A 24,295-nucleotide genomic window follows, 5' to 3' on the forward strand; every position below is an offset into this window, starting at 1 on the left:
TAGCAGATTGACTTCTATTCTAGCAGCAGAGAAGTCCACAAAAGCCTATTACACTTCACATGCCGCTCAAGAGCAACGCAATTTGATCTGTAGGCCACTACGGCTTCCGGAGGGTGAAGGTGAGCCACACCTGAGGGACAACGCTCAATCCCAGCCGGAGTGACTGGGAACGCAGAGGAGAGTCATGTCTTTTAAATCTGGGAGATGCTCGAGCCACACCACACAGTCATGCGACCTCAAACAGAGCCGTGCTGGATAATGCTCCGAAAGCTTTAGTGATGTCATGCTTTTGTTTGAAAGCTTTACCATCTTATGCAATGTTTTCACTGACAAGTGAAATACCACATACATGTTGCCAAACGTCCCAAGAAAACTATGTATTTATTTCATCATTTATCAGACTAATGCTGCAGATAAAGGTTTTCTTTTTTGTTCGCAGATAAACACTGTAGTCTGCTAATGAGATACGCGGCAACACTTTGGTAACTAAAACAAACACTTTTTCAAAATAATAAGTGGCCATTTTGCTTTGATTATGTGCATCACAACTAAGATAATACAAGCAGACGAAATCCTTTGTTAATCTTCACAACCAGTCACGACCCCCAGCTAATGGTTTTCCAGTACATTTTAGTGGTCAATAAGTGTTTCTAACGTGTGCTGGTCCTCTACCTGCTGGTCTATCGAGAACAAACTCTTTCGACTGATTTTTGAGCTCATCTTGCCAAAGCCAGAAGAACAGCAGCAGCGCTGTGAGAAGCTACAGTCTCGGCCTGAAGACCCCACTGCTGGAGCACTTCCCAAATATTGACAAGCTCAGGCGCCTTCACAGAAAACTCATGACATGACACTACCAGGCCTCTGCTCAGAGGATAAAGCAGCGCAGGTCCAAACCAGCTGCACGTTCATGCTTGAGGTTGTACGGATCAGATAATATTTGTTTAGTGAGAGCATCCTTACCAAGCCAGCTCCTGTTCAGGTAAACGGACACAAACACTGGAGGGACCGTGAAGAAGTCCACCACCGAGTTCACTTCCAGCCAGAACCATAGCTTGTCATTGGCAGCGATGAACTTTAAGAAATAAAACACTGTTGTAGTCACTGACAGACGTACACATGTGCAGTGATGCTACTGACCCGGAGACCAAAGTAGAGGAGGAAGAAGACGTTGAAGGCCATGTCGATCTGTAGAGTGAAGTCTTGGTAGAAGTTCTGACAGGACTCGATAGGACTGTAGAGGACAAGTGTTAAATCGATGAGTGGACATTTCTCAGTGAAGAAGAAATAAATGAAGGATGCATTCTTCAGTTGCTGCAAATGCATTTTCCAAGGTAAGTGTTTTCTCCATTACTCCAAGGGTTTGGTATTACAGGTCATGCAAGTGTCATCATACAGGCAGTAACTTGTAAAAACATCTGTTTTAACCCTTAAATAACTGCAGACCAGACTCACTGCTGGCTGCTCAGTCCTGCAATTGTCATCGCAGAGATGTTTCATGGTGGAAATGAAGAGGCATGAGCAGTAGTTTAAGGGTTAAATGCATGCAAAGTTCATGTTTCATTGGATTGAGTCAGGCAGCCATAGCAAATGTAGTGATGTCTCACCCTCACAACGCTTGTAATCTGGCACAAAGAATTCAAATAAAGAGAAATCATGAACCAAGTTAAAGTGAATGTGATTTATTAGCATTAAGGTTAATGGTTATTGAATCAAGAGTGAAGGAGACCTTGAAATGTCACTCAAATACTGCACTTATGTGGAAACGATGCGAATCTCTCACTAGCTCTCAAACAAATCATGTCAGAAATCAATAAAACATACATGTTAGTTTCTGTTAGTTATTAATTTGGAAACAAAGACAAGAGTCCAAACAATGGCAAACAGTGGGCCATTGTTCAGATGTCGAGCATGACAGCACACTGGGACCATAGCTTACTCAAACACACACACTGAGGTGACACTTATTCAGTTTTTATGCCTGAAATGAACAAGTCATAAATGTACAACTCTGAAATGGTTTTTAGATTCTATCAATGGTGGAAAAGAAGCAGCACATCATTCCCTCACCCTCATCCACCTTCTTTAATAAGAGACGAATTGCACGATGTGATCTTTGTTATGTGAAAGCAAAAACCTCTGTCATCATGAGGCAACTTTTTAAAAGGAGAAGGAATAATTCTGACCCTAAGAATTGCACTACATGACATGTTGTACATCTTTGATATTTGTTTGGGTCAAAACATTATTATAAACATAAGATCTGTGGCCACAATGACCTGTGACCCAGGAATGCACCCAGAAATGAATGACTCCCCTCATCATATACTTTTAACTACGCTTGAAGATGAGTATATCATTAAAGACGCAAGGTTACACTTTCTGTCAATGCTGTAGACAATATCCATGACGTGGGACGATGGAAGAACAAAACATTAACACGAGTAAGCTCATGAGAAAGAATTTCAGTTTTGAAAAAGGTCAACAGAAATTGTCGTGACTAACATGTCTGAACTTACCTCAGTGTTTGACTGAATCATCGCCATAAAACAACAAACACACACGTGCTGTTTGCAAAATGACAATGCGTCGAACTGTTAACTTGAGATTTTATTACCAGCTCAAGTGGGTGACGACCGTCCACAAGAGTACAGATGACATTTTTCAATTATGCAATTCCCACCAACGTCAGTCCCGTTGTAATTACATCCTTGGATCCCACTCCACTCCATGTAGGATTTCATTAGCAGGAGGGAGACGCTCTGACCGTTATAATTCAGCTCTCAATGAAACACGTGGAATAGCCAATGTTCTTTCTGCACACAACAGCAGCCGTAATGATGCGTTGGTACACACCACGACTGTTCAGAGGGAAACCGTGGCAGCGATAATTGGGCAGCAGCTCAGACGGGTTATGCTTCAGCAAATAGAAGTTTCAACGTGTTATTCAGGGTGATAAAAAGTGAAAGTGACACAGTGACCATGCAGCATTTTAATGAATTCTATGCAGGCTGTTATGTCATGATCATCTATTTTAAAATGCCAAATATACTTGAGTACACAAAAAATAAACTTTGGTGTCAGGTATTTCTTTCAACAATACAAAAGGAACAATCATAAGTCAAAGAGTGGTGCCAACACCTAAAAACTAAACTGCTGGTCACCCAAAGGAGTGTCCACTACTTTAACAAAACGATTGACGATGGACACAGGTGAGAAAAAGACAGGACATTTCCCTCAGAACAGAGCGCCGAGCTCTGCAGGGCCCTCGGCAGGTCTAGTGGACGTCTTGTTTCCAGCAAGGTCAGTCTGTCCATCATATTCCAGGCGGAGCATCCTCATGGGACTCATTACAGACACAACCGTCTCTGTTACACTCCACTGCCACATAGCAGAGCGCAGGTAGAGAAAACACTGAATAATAGAAGGACTGACGTGAAAACCGCAGCCAAGCGTCATTAAGAAGTGTTGGCAGAGTACTGAACATACTTTTGAGTAAAAAGGTGAAAGGGCAGAGGTCGCCCTTCATCAGGTCGAAGGGTGTTAGGCGTCGCTGCAAGCTAGGAGACCACAGATGGCAGTGGTGAGGATGTAACTCTACCTGGTTGTGTTCACATAATGAAACAAGAGCATGGAAGTGGGGAGGGTGCACACAAACAACAACTCCTCCAGAAGCCGCTCCACTGTGTCCAACACTGAGGCTTTAATCCTGCTTTATTTTGTTTCTTAATGGCACATCCTGTTTAAAAAAAAAATGAAACAAAAAGCTCACTAAAAGCCTTTTCCGTTTCCTCCGATCTGCTGAGCGAAGCTAATTGTTCCTCTGTGGAATTTTCAAGTTTCCCCGCTGGTCTGTGAGTCTAAAGCTTTTAAGGCCGATAAATATGTTCATCTCTTGGCACAGAAAGAAACAAGAATTGCAGTTTAAAAGGTAGATTGATAAAGACATAAACGCAGCGCATGACAGTGGAGGAAAGAGCCATGGGAGGGGTTTGCTGGTCATTAATGTTGAGGAATTTCCCCACAGTGGGACAAATAAAGGCTACCTATCTGTTGATCTGTTCTCTGAGAGAGAGACAAGAAACCTGCCATAGAACCTTGTTGATCCCACTTATGAGTCACATAGAGCTGGTAAACCTCATGCTCCTCTCACTGCAAAAATACAACAATAAGACCAACCTTCAGCATGAAGACGTTGAAGTGCTATTTTCAATAAAATCTGACTTGTGTAGTTATTTCACTCATTTATTTTGTTACTAGATTCAGACTCATGATAAAATTCAGTCAGCACCTGATAATGACAATTAGACCACCATAATCACAGCAGTGAAAAGAGTTGCAAGTGGTGCAATAACACTTAAATGTGCTTTTTTGTTGTTTAAATCATTGAAGATTGAATCTGGCGGTTAGGGAGATGGAGAAACTCTTAAAAGTCGGTCGTATGAAGCAGGAACCCAAATTGGCCTGGCATGAGTCTGCTCCTGTCAACGCATCCATCAGGGGCAGGTAACCAAGCGCTTCTGCTTCAGTGTCACATACAGCAAGAGATGCTCAACTGTTGCACTATAGCTGGATAATCTAATCTGCCAGCAAGCAAGTTCTTCTGACCAAAAGACGAAGAGTGCCATAAGAAATGGTGGAGTAATTGAAAAGAACAAGTGACAAGTGGCAACCCTGGGTGTCAGCAGTGCATGAATCATTCCGCTGCTGTGCAGGAACCTTTTGGTCTGAAAGTTTGCCTCCAGCAGGCTCTGAACCAACTGCATTACGCACGGTTTTCAAACATAAACAGGAACAGGATCAACGCAGTGGAGAGCAGCAGTGGTGACTCCATCTCCGCAGCATCAGACCCTTCATCCTCTGACAAGCAGAGAACAATGTGGAAAAAATAAAATAACTCCTTTACAAGCTCATTTACGTGAGCTTGCTCTTATTTCCCAAAAACTGCTGACAAATTGCTCAAATCTTCACTGACTATGTGCAGCCAGCCGTGACTGTTTACATAGTTTGTACCCCTGGTTACGTGTCAGATGGTTGCGGCGTATGGCCAGCGTACCAGTTATGAAGACTGAGCTTCACACCTGTCTGGGTCACACTGTATTTCTTAAATACAGTTGTACCCACACTGAAAAAGACCGCTGGCCATCTTTTAAGGAAAATGGTGGTGTGGTAAAAACACAGCACTGCTTATCAGAATCAGAATCAGAATCAAATTTATTGCCATGGTCAGTGGGGAGCCCACTGACTAGGAAAGTGCCTTGGAATAAAGTGCAACAAAAAACAAATAAAATAAAATAAATAGAATAACATAACAACAAGGCTGTTCACGAATTTAACAGTCTGACGGCCGAGGGAAAGAAGCTGTTCCTGTGACGGGAGGTTCTGGTCTGGATGGACCGTAGCCTCCTGCCAGAGGGAAGAGGAACAAACAGTCCATGTCCAGGGTGAGAAGGGTCGGCTCTGATCCGACCTGCTTATCAACACAGCTTTAGACAAGCACGTGGTCTGTTGTTTATAGAGAGAACACTACATTTATGAGATGCTATATGATGGTCTCTCTGACAGTCATTTACACTAAACATTATTTTTTTGTTTTTCCTTAACAGGATCAGTCTGAGGATGGCTTTGACCAGGAGAAGAGTCCTACACTGACTCAGCCAAAAATCCTGTTTTTGAAAGCGAAAGAAAACATGACTTGTATTGAAATGGAGCTAAACAGAAGTTAAAAAAACCCATCGGAAATTATGCCTGTATGGGAAACTGGCATCTCCACAAGATGAAGGCACAGAATGACTACACACTGTGTCCTACTTTTCGGTTAATGTGGTGATTGATAACAAGGTTATGTGCAATAATCCTGTGTTTTACTTCTCTGCTTGATACCGGTACAATACAAGTAAATATTGAAAACAGTTGGTCAATTTATTTTTTGGAAAATCACTGGTATTGGTATTTACGACTGGAAATTTGGTATAGTGACAAACCTAAGTTGAAAGCTCAGCCTTTCATCTCTCTAATTATGCCTTGCTGTACAATGAGTTGGTCGTCACGTGGGTGGGCCGTGGCTACCTCACTCTCAGGACCCTGGTCGGGTCACACTGGGAAAGTTACGTTGTCTAGAGATTCCTTACTAAGAGCTAGAGAGGCAGACTTGGTGACATCTGTGTGTTCAATATGACACCTGTCTGGACAGAAAGTGTGACAATAATATATTTAAGTATAAATGTTACCTACTGTTGCTTTAATATCTGAGATGGCGGTTGCCCGTGGTGTTAAGAATTGACCGAGAAATAAGGTGGTCAAGCCAATGGTCGTAAATAGGTTCGGACTCGTGTCGGCCGACTGATAGCTGAATGGTGCCGCTAGCTGAGAAGAAACAAAAAAGGACTTCGCCCAAGGCGCAGATGGGCGAGGCTGCACAGCAGGGGGCGACTCAGACTCACCTGGGACAAAATCCGCAGAGTGAAAAGCCCATAGGTGGTGCTGTGAGTGGTAGTTCATTGTGTTTGTATTAGCAAATAAAAGCTTGAAGTGGTATGGTAACCAGTTTGACAAGAATCCTAGAACTGTTCTTCAGCTGAGTAACACAGAAGACAACACAAATGGAGTGAAAGAAAATACTTACTCTGAGGAATCAATGAAGTAGATCACAAGAGCCCCGATGCTCAGTGCGAACACGAGAACGACCTAGAACAACAGAGAACAGTTTTGTCAGGAACAGTAACAGATATGATGCTCTGTCACACACACTTTGAGAGAAGATGTTTCATCTTGTCCAGCTTTTAACTTCAGACAACAAAGACGTGACCTCATTTCCTGCGTTTGGCAGGTCACACAAATTCCTATTTATATTGACAGTCTGTGCTCTCATTAATCATTTCACAATAGGAGGAGCTGTTGCTTCAACGTCAATGAATCACAATGAACAATGAGGTTTTATGAGAAACCTGGACCTAAAATACAGCTTGCAGCTTCATTCCAACCACTTGGAGACAATACAATATTTCTCATAAATCATTTCATAAATGATCTTAAAATGTAACGGGTAACTATAAACAGCAGTTGGCTGGGCAAGATATCAACACCACCCAAAAATATCAAACTAGGATGCAGAAGGTATTAGCAGCTAAAGGAGGGGGGCGGTGACCCACTTACTTTAAGTTAGATCAGTAAGGTTTGGTTTGTTCTGGTTCTATGTCATAAGTGCTCCGCCCTCCAACGGCCTTTGCCATTGGTTAATCCACATCGATCTTGACGCTGCAGATGAGCACGACGCCTGTGTCAAGTGTTTGGTCTCAGCCAATTTACAGCTCTTGAACTCATGTTTGGCGCTACCCAACCGAGTGCGCAGCATGCGGGCGACCATTTTATCTTTTTCGCCGGCGCCACGTTCTTCTGATGTAACTGCATGCCCACATGCATAATCCATAACTGCATGCCGATCACCCCCGACTCTGTCTCTGTCTGACTTTTTCCCACAGTGGAGAGACCCATATGGTCCTCTATCTCTGTGGATGGACAGAGCAATATCCCGCTCATGGTCCTGATGGTCAAGAGACCTGTGTCTAAAGACTAGCTAGGCTACTACCTAGGCGGCCTTTTTTCGCCTGCGTCATGTGCTTCCCATGAGGCGACTCATTGTGCAGCAGGCGGCATTTTTGTTCCGCACACCAAGGAGCTCTAGGTGTGATCCCAGATGTGCTCTGTCGGGTGCTGCTGCACATGCTCTACAAGCAGCACTGGTCTCATCATGTGACTGCTGTTGAAGGAAGTGGAGCCACAGTCGGTCATTCTCGGAGGCCCTCCCCAGGTCACATACATTATCTGAGATTCACCGTCACCGTCTCCACCCAGTCCAAGACAGGAACAGGTGGTTTAGTTGGCTGTATCCAGCTATACGTGCACCTCTTCACGGATGCATCTCTCCTGGGCTGGGGAGGCGCACTATACGAGGACAGTGTAGAAGGAGAATGATCCGATCCCACACCTCATATCAATCTGTTGGAGTTGATGGCGGAGGAGAACATTTTACTTCACTTCACACCGTCTGACAGGACATCACATGATGGTAAGGTCAGACAACTCCGTAACCAAGGCATATATCAACCATCAAGACACCCCTCTTTGGTGGAGTCTTCACTGGATGATCTGACTCATTCTTTGACTCCTCAGAGCGCATTCTCAGAGGTCAATTTCTTCATCTGCCGCTCTTTTCGGTGCATACATGGAGGACATCTGTCAGGTGGCATTCTGGTGTCTGCATCAACATGGCTCGTGCCTACTTGAAGGACATCTTTGGTGGAACATACTGTCCTTTCTGGGGGAGCTTCTTTGTCCTAGGCTGACCAGTAGAAAGTCAGACACTTGTTCCTGAGGATGGTCTTTTCCTTTCAGGCCATGCTGGGAGGGAACTTATCCCAGGACAAGGCCAGTGCCACGATGAAGATTAACCAATAGTGAAGGCCGTTGTACAGAGCTACGCAGGTATCCATAGAACAGTGGTTACATTAGGTAACAGATTTGTTGTGTGTATGCTGGTTTACAACAAAAGAGCAAAAGAACATTGACTCAGTTGGCAGTTAAGTTATAAACCCAAAAGGAGTAAGTTTTAGCTTGTTTGACCAGAATAGCAGCTGATATTGAGCATAGAGAAATCAGACAAAATGCAATGAGAACCCTGCGTCCTGCCCATGTACCTGCGCCTCATGGGACACAAGTTAACAAAAAATATGAATGTGAGTCAATGGAGAGTTTAAAATTGTTTTCTGATCTAGCTTGAAATGTGCCATAAATCTCACATATATATATATGTGAATTTGAAAAATTCTAATGCTGTGAAAGTACTGCTTTTCGAGCAGCATCAAAAATTAGTTTAGGATTGTGCGTGATATGTAGTAGCAAACTACAAGACTCATCGCGGGACAAGCTCTACAGGGTCATTGTATTTCACGATGTCAGCTAATGTTTGCTATCTTCTACCGTTAATAGTTTATTACCTTCAGCATCTGCCTTAGCGCTGGCACAGTCGGATTCTGCTGTGAGATCATACAGACGTTTGATTTGTAGTGCAAATGATTACGTCTTTCACAAGTAAACAAATGAGAAATTACATGACAAACTTAGTCAAATCTCACATTATTATTTATATTGAGGTACGGCATACGTGTGATCTAGGGCACGAGGCAAAGTGCACCAGAAAATAACTTTGATCTCCCCATAGACTTCCAATCATTTTCTTCCCATCTTAGGTGGCACGACCATAAAGAGCAGAGACTTTCAGTCCCGATGAGTCAAGTCACATTTTAACAACATTCAACTACAAACGATGCAGCAGAGATTTCGGTCCAGCCTGAAATGGTAAATTTCTAATAGGTGACTGCCTCACCCAAATGGATAGGAGACCAGACAACTTCAAACAGTAGGTGAAAGCTACATTAAAGGGCTTTCAAAGTCAACTCACGGTACAATAGATTCAGTGATAACCAATGTGAAACTAGAAAAGCACCCAGAGAGCGCAAACCTCTGCCAAGCAGCATCATTCCACTCTTAACGCAATCGCCCAATGACAAATATCCTGCAAAAAACCCTTAACCTAAATGCAAAAAGTGCTCCTATCTCCCATTTAATTGAATCCTGGATCCAGGATTCTGGAATGATTTGTTCCTTGGCTCATTTCACATTATTTCTGAAAATTCCATCCAAATCCCTTCATAGCATTTCAATTTATCATCAACACAGACAGACAGACAAACAAACCAACACAGTTGAAAACATGACCTCCCAGGCGGACATTCTGTAATAAGGCTTTAGCTTGGTCAGTCAAAGCATCTGGTCAAGGATATCTGGGACACAGTTACATGTTGTCTTGCTCGCCTTCCCACACAAATAATTAATTTGGAGTAAAACAGAGTTCACAGTTGGATGAAAACAGCACCAGAGCACTACTTTTCTCTCAGTATTTATATCATAAAAAGCCAATGCATGATGCCAGGAATTACCCTTCTTCCTCCTTCATAACTTGGGTGTTAAACAGGGCATTCACACTTCATCTTATACATCTCTATAAGTTTAGAACTCAGAACTATTTCAAGAGTTGCCGTGTCGACTCAGACAGCACGACGGCAACAACGTGCAAGTTTTTGAGTGCAGTCCAGGTCACATATCTGCTGTCAGAGTCATGTCTAATGCGGTCCTTCTCTCGCTTTCATAGTGCCTAATGTGCGCGCTGGGCCCTTCAGATCACACTAATTTGACACTCTTTGTCAGTGAGAGATTTGCATAAATGGAAACAGAAGCCAGATATTACCCACGCACCATCCCACTCTTGGGATCGTCACCTGGGGACACAGAAAAAGAGTGAAGACGTGGAGCTCACTAACAAGAGATGAAATTTGCCTCGCCTTCGAGCTGCAGAGTGATCGCTGGGAAATCATTGATTTAATAACCGCTTTCCAACTGCACTACAACAAATGGACTAACACAAGGAACATATAGATGTATGCTTTGCATCTGCCAACTACAGTATATAGGTATGCTGCACAAAAAAAGATCAGGCCTGTGCAGCGAGAAACAATAACAATTTATAAAACTAAAAATACAAATCAGACACCTTGATTTTATTTTATCTGTTTAACATGATTAAGACTTAAAAAAAAAAAAACTTTCTGCGTGTTGTGAGTCAGTTGTAACCCTAAACTCGAGAGAGATGGCTGCCTGACCCTTGTCTGTCGCACACAGAGTCAGAAGTTCTCAGGAGTAGCGTTCAGAAAATCCTGCCAGAGAGCCTGAATTTGCCAATGACTTTACTAATCCAGTTAACCAACCCACTGTTGCAGCCCTAGTTCAAATCCATCTGAATAAACCAGAAAGAAAACGTTGGTGTCACCAATGGACTCAGCGCTTACTGTATACCTGATAGTGTAAATAAATACACAAGAGCAGAGCTCATCATGTAAATTGGCAGCGGAAAAGTGGGCGAGGTGACACAAGCAGGCTTCAGCTTTCACAGCGCTGCAGCACAGCCCGCGGCCTTGGCAGCAGCACAGCAGCTAAATAAAACCTGCTGTCTTGCTTGACGCAGAAAAAAATCCAAATTCCTCAAATAAGTCAACAACAGACCAAAGCAGAGTTACAAACATGAGCTGTGTGGGAGTTGGTGAACAAAGCAGGAGTCGTCAGGTGACAGAGAGAGCTGAGGGGAAACTTCATCACTGTCACTGCTGCTGAACCCCGGAAGTCAGACTAAGCTGTGAGCACAAGTCAGACCTAAACACCCTCGATCCATATCAGTCGCCCTCTGCCTGATAATACCTGGGTGAAGGTGGAGTGGATTAGTCACCGATGATTTGCAGTTATTAATAACACATTTTTATATGCAGGGTAGATAAACACAACAGCAATGAAATGTCAATCGGATGGAAGGATTGATTCATCTACTTTTGCTCCAGAAATCCATAATAAAGTCTGATGTTACTCATCATCTACGGCCCAGGACAGAGGGCCACAACCTCCAACATCATTACAGCTTTCAGCAGCAGAACTCTGACAGTTTGACCAGTCAAGTCCAAGTTAGTGTCTTTCTCCCGATAAAGGTCGACCCTGTCGATTACATTATTTTGTGGTTGAATTCTTTTGCTTCCTAAATGTCAAAAGGCTGTTGGACTTGTATCTCAAAAACGTATGTTGCTATTTAAGGTGGAACTATACTCCAGTAAGAACCTAAATTTTAAAAGAGCAAAACATTTTAGTAGGTCACAGTTACCTTTTATAGCATAAAATGAAATCAAACATCCAATTAAAGCCTTTTGATTAAACTGCCTTCACTCAAACAAGAAAGGGTCATTATTTTCTCATTTTGCTTTTTTGTTACTATAATGGGATCAGGGGTGTAAAAAAAACTATTGATGCGCTCAAATATGGCGATAACATATCAATATTTTTGCTGAAATATCACATCACATTGACTGTGTGATACTGTCTTCATACACGAAGTCGGCTAACTCAATATTACACAGATACAATAGACACTTGCATTGGTGACATGTTTAATGCTAACGTTTTATTCTTGCACATTGAAGTTTTTTTGTTGATTAAGCCTAAGTTTATGAAGCAAATCATTTCTCTGTGCAAAACTGGACTGACATCATTACAATGAAAATTCCTGCATGTAATATTGAACTGCAATTTCTGATTCTCCCCCTTAAAACGATGGTTCTTATTACAATATATTGCTCAATTTACAGTATGCTGCAGTGTATCGCATCACCACTCTTGTATGCGATACGTATCGTATTGCAAGACATCTGCCAATACACAGCCCTAGTTGTGATGGTTACCATCTTTATTTTTCTCTCAGGACACTCTGCTTATAACTAGCAGTATTAAATGAATCTATTCAAATCTAATTACAATAAGAATCCCAATGATAATATAACAGCTATTGAAAGCAAGAGGCATCTTTATTATCACCATTAAAATTCACAACATTGTGAACTTCTGCTTTGAAATCCATACTGCATTTCAGCACTAATATCTTCAGGAAATTGAATACACAAACATCATTGTTCATGATCCATCACAAATGATGAATGATGATTTATTGGCAATACGAGTGAATTAATGTTTACGGTTGCGCAGGAGCACGGTGCATCTCTTAGCGTCACCACATATATAAAACATAACATAGACGTCTTTTTTCATGAATTTATAATTAAATTTCACACATTTATCTATATAAATATAGTGCCATGAAAAAGTATTTGGCTCCTTCCTGATCTGACAGTTCACAGTTTTCTCCATTTGTGGATAATAGCTGTTATTACAGTGGTTCGCTGACGCCCCAAAGCCTTGGAAATGACTTTTTTTCCTCATTTCTTCTTGAATTTCTTTGAATCGTGGCATGATGCGTTGGTTCTTGAAGCCGACTTCACTTTCTCTGAGATTCTATTTAAGTGATTTCTTGATTGAGTATGGTGGTAACCAGCTTGGGGTGTGGCTTGTGAAATTGACCCCATCTAGTCCATGTTTGTAACTAGATTTTGTAACAAGGGGGGCAATTACTTTTCCACACAGAGCCAGATTGGATTGTATTTTTTTTCAAGGTGAGGAAAAAAAATAGTTTGTGAACTCCAATATTTCACTTGTGAATGGTCAAGGCTTTTAAATGACACTGCTGTCAAACAGCAGAGTAACAGTTGACTTCCAGCTATGTGCACATGATATGAAATGAAGTTATGAAATGAAGGTATGAAAGGAAGAACTAAAAGGGTAAAAAATGAACGCAAAATAAATAGTGTCGGTGGATTTCGAATGGCAGTATCTTTAACAGGAGCTCAAATTCAAACTCATCAGGAGGAGGACATGCTTTCTTTGCCAACCCTGTGTAACTGTGACTCAGACATTTCTTTCCACAAACATGAACACCCACTGCTAGTCGTCAACACAAACCCACACACACAGCCAAAGACCAAGTCAGGTGCAAACCCTTCAACCATACTAGTCGGTAAAAACGAAGTCTTTTCAAAGTTTTTTCTATAAAACCCAAGACAAGTTCACATTCTTTTTCATAGAGTAGCAGACTAATGCATTTCAGTGTATTTCAAACACACATTCGATCGCCTTTATTCTTCCTTCAATGGGGGATTTTGCTTTTCAGCTAGTAAAACGGTCAATATTAAGTCAAATTCAAACAAGAACATGGATACACACTGAGCATAAATACAGTATAACATCCACGTACTCAGCAAACAGGTCACTGGTTCAAATGCACTCGATTTACACAGCCTCATTCAGAACCATTTCATGTTTTTGTTTTTAAAAAATATCTGTCTGTGTTTTCTGTTAAGGCTGATATCTGTACTTTAATTCACAATGAGATTTTAAACTTTTTTTTTTGAAAGAGGATAGGTCTCAATTGAAGGAGAAAATCCATCCACAAGAGCAAGAGACAGGAAGACCTCCGGGAAGTTGTCCACAGCATGGGGGCCGATCAAATTGTGCACGGCTACATCATGAAACATCCAACCCCCACCTTTCAAATGAAAATGGGACGAAGAGAAATTAAAATGACACCGATGATCAATTAGTCTTGAGAAGCTCAGAGACATGACGCAGATTAAGGTTTCTTCCAGGGAACAGAAGAAAGGTTCCATCCTCTTCCCACCAACCCAGGTTGTCTGTGACCTACCTGGCTTTCATCTGTTTGAAAAAGACACAAAAGCCATCCCTGAACAAGAAACCGGCGGGTATTCATAATGAATGAGCTCAGCCAAACTCATTTCCATGATGTGAAATCGCATTGTCAACCCACAACCACTGACTGCTCTGTAATGACAAAAAAGCGGCCACATGCATTTTTAATCAACCTTTCCTGTCTGAAAGCCAACAAATCTTGCGTCGACTTCCACTCTTCACACTGCAGAACTGGAAGGTTGCATGATGAGGCAGGGATAACAAGGATCGACTGGATCTGTCAGTCCAGTGACAGAACATGTCTCCATCAATTCCTGTCACTGATACATGATGTAGTGCATCTGCTACTTTAACATATCCTCCTGCTTCCTCCCCCAGACACATGGCTCCACCCACTGAACCAGCTGACTATCCACACAAAGAGACACACTCATTTACATCAATTCTTAATGACGCTTCTCCTTTGTATTTTTTTGTAGGTTAAGGGGCAGTGTGACAGAAGGTCAAGAAGAAAGTGTCTCTGGAGCCGGTGCTCTCTTTGTGGCACGTAATGCACTGCTTTCAACCTGAAGTGCTTTGATGTTATTGGCAGTCAGCACAATTGCTAGTCAAAGACTCGCACTCACCACTGTGTTCTTGAGTGTTGGGTTAGAATCAGGCGCATGCCGAAGGTCGTCCAATGTGAGGAGCTTCTCGCTCTCCAGCGATTGGGCCTTTTCACTTCACCGAAAAAACTCAATACAATTCATAACTAGTATATAGCACAACTCCACGCGGTCCTCGACATATGTCAGGACAGTGAACTGCAAGTGTGTAATGACACAGAGCAAACAATAGAACACGAGTGGTTGACATCAAACGAAGAGGACAATATCAGAAGAGGGAACATGCACTCTTTGAGCGAAATGAGAAGATTCGATGTCAAATTTATTTATGTCAACTGTCAGGTAAACAGCAGTCGACGCCAGTGAGATCATGACCTCACGATGTCATGAAAGGGCATTTTTGAAGTGAATGACTGAGGGCTTGTTAGGTTTTGTTTTTTTTTTAAATCAAATCCACTTTTCTCTACACCACCCCTCAGTTCCATCCATCAGTTCATCTTGTTTTCCTCCTCAGAAAAGGAACCAGCCATGACCAGCATTCTTGATATGTCCATGTTTAACAGGGCAGAAGCCCCTGACCTTCTGTTCTTTGTGAGTAATTGTGACACAGACACTTTCCAAAATAAAATGACCTTTGGGGTTGTTTTGGGGAACTCCAGCTGGTCCATGAAATGATGCCACAATGGTTGGTCTTTATCTTGGATATAATGAAGCAATAGAAAGACCAAAGTGCAAAACTTTTAATGAGAAAATTAGATTCTCTCTCACTGACAGTAACACAGTGAAATCATGAAGCCACAAGCCTTAACTACCATTAGCTTCTTGAGGATTTGAACAATCTCATTTTTGCCCTTTCTCAAATATGTCTCCCCTAATTATGCACATGAGCTGCCAAAGAACCAAAGTAAAAGCATTTTTTGTCAACAAAGAACATTTGTAGTTCTTCCATATAACTAGTTGCAATCCATTGAATATATAAAACAAAAGTCATTATCTTGGTTTATGTTTGTTATTACAGTTTTATTTCGAACTTTATTTACTTTATTTCGGACTTGACAGGGCACTAATTATTTTATTATGTTAATATTCCAGAGTGAAACATTGAATAGCACAGGCAAGTTATGCGTGTTAAAACTACACCTATGATGTAGAGTGCAGAGAGAGTACAGGGTTTACCACAGAAAACCAGCTTGGCAAAATTGGTTGGAGGTAGAGACCTTGTGGGGTATTTTGTACTCTAGAAATACTAAAAGTGTAGATGCAGTAACAAGCTGCCAGAATACCATCTGTCAGTAAAATTCATATGGTCGCTGTATAATTTCAGTTTTTTAAAGATTTTTTTTTTCTTTTAGGAGGTTAGGAGCCTGTGTCAGCAGGTTAGTTAAGTTAAAGGATTTTCCAAAAGACGGTAGGAAATATCCGAGTGCAGACGCATTGACGATTTGTGTTTGGGTGCAGGCTAGACTCCAGTGTCAACACAGGCCTCTGCTCTGACACAGCAGAAGGAGACGCTGCCTGAGCTGACTTACAGTAATATACAACTAATGTCAACACTGTTGTACCCCCCAGGCCGACTCTCGGTCACACTGATGGTGTAAATCCAGTGTCTACAACCTCAGAGGAACAAAACATGTGAGTACCAGCAAGGAGCTACACATTTAACCCAGAGTGTTTGTTTCGAGTTATTTTATTTGTTTTATTTGGAAGTTCTGTTGAGCATATTACTAAATGTATCAGGGATTCCTTGAAGAACGCTCATCTTCACCCACAATGAGACATGATGTTGTATCATTCCACCCGTAATCAGGTGAAAAATAATTTCCAGGCACACATTGTGTTGTATAATAGCTCATTAGCTTCAAGCGTTAATGGCATCTGAAAGATAGTTATTGTGAGGTCTGAACCAGGTCTGAAAAAGTAAGCTTTCAAGTGTTTATTTCTCACATTAATATCTAATGTAAAGATTTTGGTTTATTTCAGAGAGATCTTTTTTTATGTAATTTTGCATAACCCAAAATGTTTTGAGCCCAAGACTCCGACTCTCTGTTCTCAGTGGATGCCTGCTGGATTCAGTTCAAACCCATATTTAAACCCTTAAACAAATAATAAATTAGGCACAAAACATGAAGCACACACACACTCCTGAAGACCTGATGCTCTTACTGGGGTCATCGGCCAACACCTCCAGAGCTGACAGAAATGAAAGTAATCAGTACATGAAAAAGGCATGTTCTACCATGGGATGTTGCCTCGACCCAGATTGGAGCAAGGCTCTTATCCCTGTCAAACAATCCCACTGACCCTCTGTGCAGCTATTTCAGTCATAGATTTTCGGCACAAATGATCAATTTAAATGTTCTCGATATTTGTCACACCACTCTGTAAACATTAATGTTAAATGATTATAAATACTTGGCCTCATGGTAAATGTTGTGGCATCATTCTTTATTTGTCTATAACCGTGCCAAGAGTCAGCCTCCTTTCCGTCAGAAATGCTAAGCTTTTTGAGAAGGAACCAAGACAGTGGAATCATTTACATGTATGAGCCATCTACTATAATTGTCGGCAACTAAAGCTCACCCGCAATGACGTCAAGCCATCGGGTGCAAAGCTTGTCTCGCCGTCGTCCCCCACCTCCAACCAATTTTAATACAATTGAAATATAAAACTGACATTTTCTGTGTGTTGTTTTGGGTGTTGATGCCATGCCATGCATGTAAATATTACTTTAAAAATGTATGAAACTATCATATTATGTCTGTTTTATACAGATTTCAGACGCAGCTTGCAAAGTCGCTTTATGAATATATTAAATTTGTTTCCAGCATGTGACCAGTCACAGCAAAGGGGGTGCAGTAAGTAAGTCAAAACATCAGAAGAGCTACTTGAGTAGGACACTTGCTCTCGTGCGCCACTGGCATCAGTATAAATGAGCATAATGTGAGACCTTTCCACCGAAAACTCTATGCTACAGAAACAACCTGACCTTGCTATACCCACTCTTGCCTTGCCTTCCACTGAGTGGAAGTTCTTCTAAAAGTATCTGGAATGCTGCCCACAAAATAGGTGGGGTGGAGGTAGGTTGTAGCTGCATACTTCTTTAGGACAAAAGGGTGAGAGAGAGCTCCCAAATAAAACTGCACGACCCTGGTAGTGCGCCAGAAGCGCCCAAATTTAGTGCAACAGTTGCAGTCGGGGAAATGATTTACAATGAATGTGGTAACCATCACTGCTCGCGAACAGTAAAAATAGTCATCACAGAATTCCAAGCATTGTCCAGCCGAACTTATCAGTCTGGAACATCGAATAAAGGTTTCTAAAGAGAAGGACGTCTGGGCTGCTTTGTTTAAACTTCTGTCTTCTTGACCCAGTCATGGTCATGCTAAAAAGAATGGATGGATGGGTGAAGCCACATGTCAGTTGGAGAGTCCACTGTTCAGCGCTGAAGGGTGGGCTTTTCCATATGACCTGCCACATCTCTCCAAGACAGCTGCACATCAACTCAACCTTCACGTCACCAACTCAGACTATGAAGAACCTGGGGTGACACTTGGCGACCAACTGACCCTAACCGCCAACAACTGAGACAGCAGGGTCTTGCAGATTTTGCTGCACAACTTCAGGAGGATACACAGCCTGACCCTTCTAACCAAGAAACCAGTACAAGTTCGATTCCTGCTCCATTTTGGGTCCATCCCAACCTCATCCAACCAACCTCACCCAACCACACCGGCGCTCATTCACTCATAAGATAATTCTCCCTCAAGGTTAATGACCAGGTCAGTATTTCGGAAGACCTGGGATATCACAATCATCCACCAACAACCACTTTATAAACACTCAAATTGCCTTCAGACTGTACATATGTGGCCCTCATGTGGTGAGAGGAAAATTACGGATAAAAAAAGAAAGACACGCAGACATGTTTCAGATCTTTAAAACAGTACAGTCATTGATAATTTTATTTCATTATGGGGTTTTTTTGCTACACATTACTAGCCATATACTGTACTATCTAAGTATAACTTGCTTAAGTTCTTTTACTTGTACAGCATTTAAAGTTCTTTTAAATTCTTAGACATTTCTGCTTGTTTGCTTAATTTGACTTCTCTTTTCTTTTCCCTCAAAATATACTGAAAGAAAACTGAAAAATGGTCAAATTTGATGAATATAATATTATTTAATATGCAATCTAATAACAGTTTCGACTTTAAAATTGCATAGTTACATTTATAGAGATGCTCACAATATTTCATATTTTTCATTTTGTCCTTGTTACTTAATAACCGTATGTTTTCGCATGGTTTTGTTTTTTTAAGGTGCCAGTTCATTTGGATGGCTCAACCATGGATTGGTCTAATGCTGATCTACAAGTGCCATATATGATTTCAACATTCTTATTTCAATTTACAAATGCATCTAATCTAATCTAAATGCGGCCTAAGGATCACGGGCTACATTTGTCACCCTGCTCGAATCACACATGCTTGGAGTTGACTGCCTTTCGATTGTCCACAATATCAGTATCAAGCCGTTCAGGAAGTGATAGCAGTCAAAATAAGGGGTCTCAGATGACATAATGAAGGTTGGAACAACGTTACTTCAGCTTCCTGTCTGGACAAAAATGTCAGACACACTCCTGTCTTCGCTAACTGAACACAATTTATTCTCTGACCTTGGTAATAAAAGCAAATGAGCATGTTTACAATGTTGGCCCTGGAACACACACACACACTAAAAGATGCTTTGAGCTATGTGGCAAGTGACATGAGCGTTGAACTGAAGTTCTTTAGAGACTCCACATTCTGAATCTATTTATCTGACATGTGAAGCATTCAGGACACGAATATTAGCCACTAAATCATTCCCAGAATCTCATTGTTGAGTTGCAATCACCCAAAGATCAGCACAAACTGATGCAAATTATTATATTTATTCAACGATGAACCATTTTTCAAGAGGCCTTTGTTGACAATATTACATGACACGCAGTGTCCCAGACCTGTTTGAATTAAAGGCTCGACAGAGTTGACCTTTATGAAAACCAAAGCGCTGCATACAATGACAACAGAGTGGAAGCCAACATGCATACCAATGGACTGCGACACAATCACTGCATGCGTTCGATGTGGTCCACACAATGACTGAACATTAGAGGCAAGAAGAACAGCTAACACTAAGAGGGAAAGTGCTCACTTTAAGCAGCACCAGTGACAAATCAACAAGTGTCGACAAGTGTCAGGCGAAGTAAATCTAAAAACAAATGTCATTAGGTTCAACTTCCCCATAGAGCATGTTGTTGCTTGTGTACAAGGGCATTTGGTTTGGCACAAAGAACGCATCATTTATTTAGTCCAACACGCCGGGATTGAAACATTAGGGTAGCTACATTATTCATTTGCCAGTTCAGATCCAGAGTTGGACAGCCAGGCTGAATTATAGCTATTCTTACGTACTTGCCAATCGTGAAGGTCACATCTTTGGTACTCTTACGCACGTGGGTCTCATGAAAACTGTCGATAAAATTCATGCAAAACTATAATTCATTTAGAAATGGGCGCGACTTCATTATAACGCTTATGTATTGAAGTGTTGAAAGCGATAATGGTTGAAAAAAAATGCCAAATGAAACACCAAAGTGCTTAAAGAGCAGGTTGCCACCATAAGACTTGCAGCTCTCCTCTCTTATCTGATCCTGTGTACAGGCTGGCACATCAACATTATACTTTATCTACACACTTAAGAAATAGTACAATAGCAAGTGATAAGGGAAACACAGAATGAAGCCGTAAAAAGGCAACACAGGGACGGGCAGTAAAATAAAGCACCTATCTAAGCCGAGAGGGCTGACAGCTGCAGGGAGGCAGCGTCTACAGGAAGTTCACTGTTGCCCATTAGGCATAAAAAGGTGGAATAAAAGCACCGACAATGACATGAAAGCTGCTTTCAAGGATGGAAAAGTTCAATGTGATAATCTAAAGTCTATTTGTTCACCGCCTGGCCTCGTGATAACCATGATCTGTTCAGACCAACAGAGATAAGAAGCCACTTCACCATGCTTGACACTTGCAATCTCCCCACTCCATCCCACATCTTTCCCATAAAGCCCTACTGCTATCACCTCATGTTCCACATTCATTTTCCCAGGTTGTGTAAAAGACCTCTAATAAAAGCTTGAAACAGAGGGGTTAATGACCTGTCCTCCACCTGAGCCCGGTCTGGCCGTGATTCATTGCGTTGTATTATCGCTTTCAGATCAGTTCAGCCACGGTTCATACGTGCACTCACTGTGTTGGACCTATGTCAACTATTGACAAATACTACATGCTCATTGGCTAATTTGCTCCTAAAAGCCTTGCTGACTGAACATGGTCAAAATGCATCCATACAGTAGATACTCATATGGTAAACAGTATATTTGTCTTCATCGAGCGAATCCTGGAAAACGTAGCATGTGATGATTAAATGTGAACAGGCGGCGAGCCTGACATGATGACTCATCACTGAACGGTCAAGTTGCATCATGAGGGTCAGTAAGTTGCAAGGAAGAAAACAGATGCGCTCACGTCGCCATCAATTTGCTGAAGAGTGATTCACGTTCCAAGTGCAGGATGGACAGGTCAAAGTCCTTTCTGGGATGCGGTTTTGGGTCTTTGAGGACATGGTTGCAGGATTGACACAACAACACGACAATAATGCCTTTGCAATTTTGTTTCGACAATGAAGGCTGTTGTCTCCTAAATGTAACTTCCAAAGTAACTTGTAATCTAACTTAGTTACATTTAAATTAAAGTAATCACTAATTTAACTAAGTTACTTTTTAAGGGTATAATCAGAAATGGGATTACTAGTTCAAAGAAACTGTGGCAACAGTGGTGGTGTCCCAAACCCCACTACTGTTCAGTCGTACTGTACATGAGGCCTCTCTTTCTCAAGAGGGTGTATGGGTTTCCTCGTTGCTTGTTGTGGCTTATGTACATTGCGATATTGCATTTGAGTGTAAAATTGTAAGAGCTGACTGCAAACTCAATGGAAGCAACACCATGTTCTTCCGTGGAATAAGTTCCAAAACGGGCAGTTACTTTTGCGATCAGACCCAACAATGCAACTGCTCTGCACACCCATTTTAATATGTACCCCCAGTCAGTGGTCGATGGACCAGATGTCAACTCTACAGCGGATAATCCCGTCTGGACAAAAAGTAGCTCAGTAAGGAAAATAGCGAGGAGGTCAAACAAGATCTGTGAGCGGTTAAGGGTTTGGATGGGATGATTAACAATTTGCTGTCGCTGTCAACAAGAACATTGATTTTGTTTCCCCGCTGCAAACCTCTGACTCACAGCACCGCAGCTTCTTTCAATGCTTTCTTCCCTCCATATTGCCTCATTCTCAGCATCCAGCAAGAGACTTCCTGCTCTCTCAGGTGAGCTGTGAAGTCAGCGAGGCAGTTCTCTTCACTATCTATTGTTATAAACTAACAATAACTTCCTGCACAACCAATCACAATCCCCGATGTTTGTAGCTTTACAGCCACACTGCCCTCGTGTTCCATTCAGTTGTATGATTTGTACATTAAGAATTAAACAGGTGGGGAGGCAGTGCTGTGTGGAGAGTGTGTGACAACCGTGTCCTGTTTTTGTTCATTACTGAAGACACCAGAGGAGAGCTACTGCTGCTGCACTTCCTCCGCGCTCATTAGGGGATTCGGTCTATTCCAGGAGACAGAGAAGCAGACAGGTCTACGGGAGAGCTTCATTCAGTCATAATTCAGAGGGGACAAGGGACACAACAGTTAACTGGAAATGCAGTGACGCCAGCAAGAGATGATAAAGTGAGCCCCACAGGGAGCAAGGCAAGGCCGGATGGAACACAACACAAGCACTGTTTCTTTTTGCACATATCTAATTGTGAAGGAAAATATGGAACAATTCAGTCAGTTTGGAGCCCTTGTTTGTTACCAAGCAGTTAACTCAGATGAAAAGCACAGTAAGAATCATTCCGCTAGATAATCCTTAACTTGTAACTGCAACATATAATATACCAGACAATAATTTGGCAAAACAGTGTATTCAAACTATTACTGAATATTGCGCAAGTAACACTCCACAACACTATACAATGATAAAACATGTTGGAAAACCTTGTACGGTCCGATGCTACTTCTGCTCTCGTTCCTGTTGTTGTTCCTGTATAAGGCTAAAATGATTTAACCTACTGATTTAATACACTGAGCAATAAACAATACTACAAGTTGATGAACCTAGTCATGGGACAACGCATCGTCCATTGTGTTTCAGGTGAGACAGCCATTTTGCAAATGTCCTCCCAAAGCGCCTTCCCTGGAGGATCAAATTAATTTCTAAAATTACATTAATCAAATTAAAATCTAAATATAACCCCAGGTTACAACAGACGTGGTTGAAGGTCATTTTTCCTATCGAACGGTTCTTTGACATGTTTATACTCCAGATACACAACATTGACATGTTTATAATCAATCAACTGAAAAACCTTCAAGTCAACGGGTCGGCAGACACACGTGGACAGCACTAGGTTTTCCACTGTGTCCACAGTGGATTAGAGTTTAAACAGGATTTTTGAAACTCATGAATCTGTCTCGGCTCTGGTCTCACTACTCTGCGCTACAACGGTGCATTTGCCGACCTTGGCAGGTGAAGTGCTCTCTCCACACTCAAGATTTTCCAAAACGTCAATAGTTAGTTAGTAGATTCCACACATGAAGATGATGACGCATTGCAAAATTAAGTTCAACATACATTAATTCCGTTCCCAGGGAGACATTGTGTGTACAGGTTTTACTGAGCCACTCTTAAGGGGGGAGGTGCACAAGGTGCAGGCCACGTCAGATTCTGTGTCCCATGTGGGCTACACCTTCTGCCCGCTGCTCTAAGTGCAGCAGTTTGTATTTCATGTTGTATAGATTGCACTGTAACTACCCACCACCTGAAACCCGAAGCTCTGTTTGTTTGACAGCAGTCACTGTATATAGCAGACAAGCTGATCTGTGCCCCAACGAGCCTGAGCTGTGAAAACAATGCTGCTGTCCCTCAACACTGCAGGTCAAGTCTGTCTCCACTGATAACAACTGCAAGTCTTTTTGACCGCTCTCACACAGACACTCAGTGATCGAGCCAGAATTTTCTAGCAGTTTCAAGAAACGTCTCCTCAATATCAGTGCATATTAAAAAGGTGAACCCAGGCTCACAGGCAGACCAAGACAATTCATTGGTGAACAAAAGCAGGATGTTTGCTTGCAGTTGGAACATCACACCTGCTCGAAAGAGTGACTTGTTCTTATTCCTTCTACGACGCTGACACACAGCAAAAATCCAGCGTTGGCTTCAGCCATGATTTAAGCTGTCCTGGAACAAACCCAAGCACTCTCACTGTGAGGCGTAAAGAGCTTTGGTTGGACGTGGCCTCTCACTGGTGGGCTCAGCTGATATATGATGTTGCAATTCCCCACATTTCCGAGTCAAGTG

The 24,295-nt window shown here is 41.9% G+C and overlaps 1 protein-coding gene across 8 annotated transcripts in view; it reads right to left on the bottom strand.

The window, feature by feature from the left end:
- The window catches only part of LOC128759469 (calcium-activated potassium channel subunit alpha-1-like), an 85,812-nt gene that overhangs the window by 40,049 nt on the left and 21,468 nt on the right, over positions 1–24,295 (bottom strand). For all 8 annotated transcript variants that reach the window (XM_053866440.1, XM_053866443.1, XM_053866435.1 and 5 more), the window contains exons 3-5: positions 6,623–6,684; positions 1,138–1,231; positions 961–1,072 (exon numbers count right to left, since the gene is read on the bottom strand). In XM_053866440.1, coding sequence (XP_053722415.1) covers positions 961–1,072; positions 1,138–1,231; positions 6,623–6,684 — 268 coding nt within the window. The remainder of the gene's footprint in view (positions 1–960; positions 1,073–1,137; positions 1,232–6,622; positions 6,685–24,295) is intronic.

Source organism: Synchiropus splendidus, chromosome 5 (genome assembly GCF_027744825.2).
Source record: "Synchiropus splendidus isolate RoL2022-P1 chromosome 5, RoL_Sspl_1.0, whole genome shotgun sequence".
Lineage (NCBI taxonomy): Eukaryota > Metazoa > Chordata > Actinopteri > Syngnathiformes > Callionymidae > Synchiropus > Synchiropus splendidus.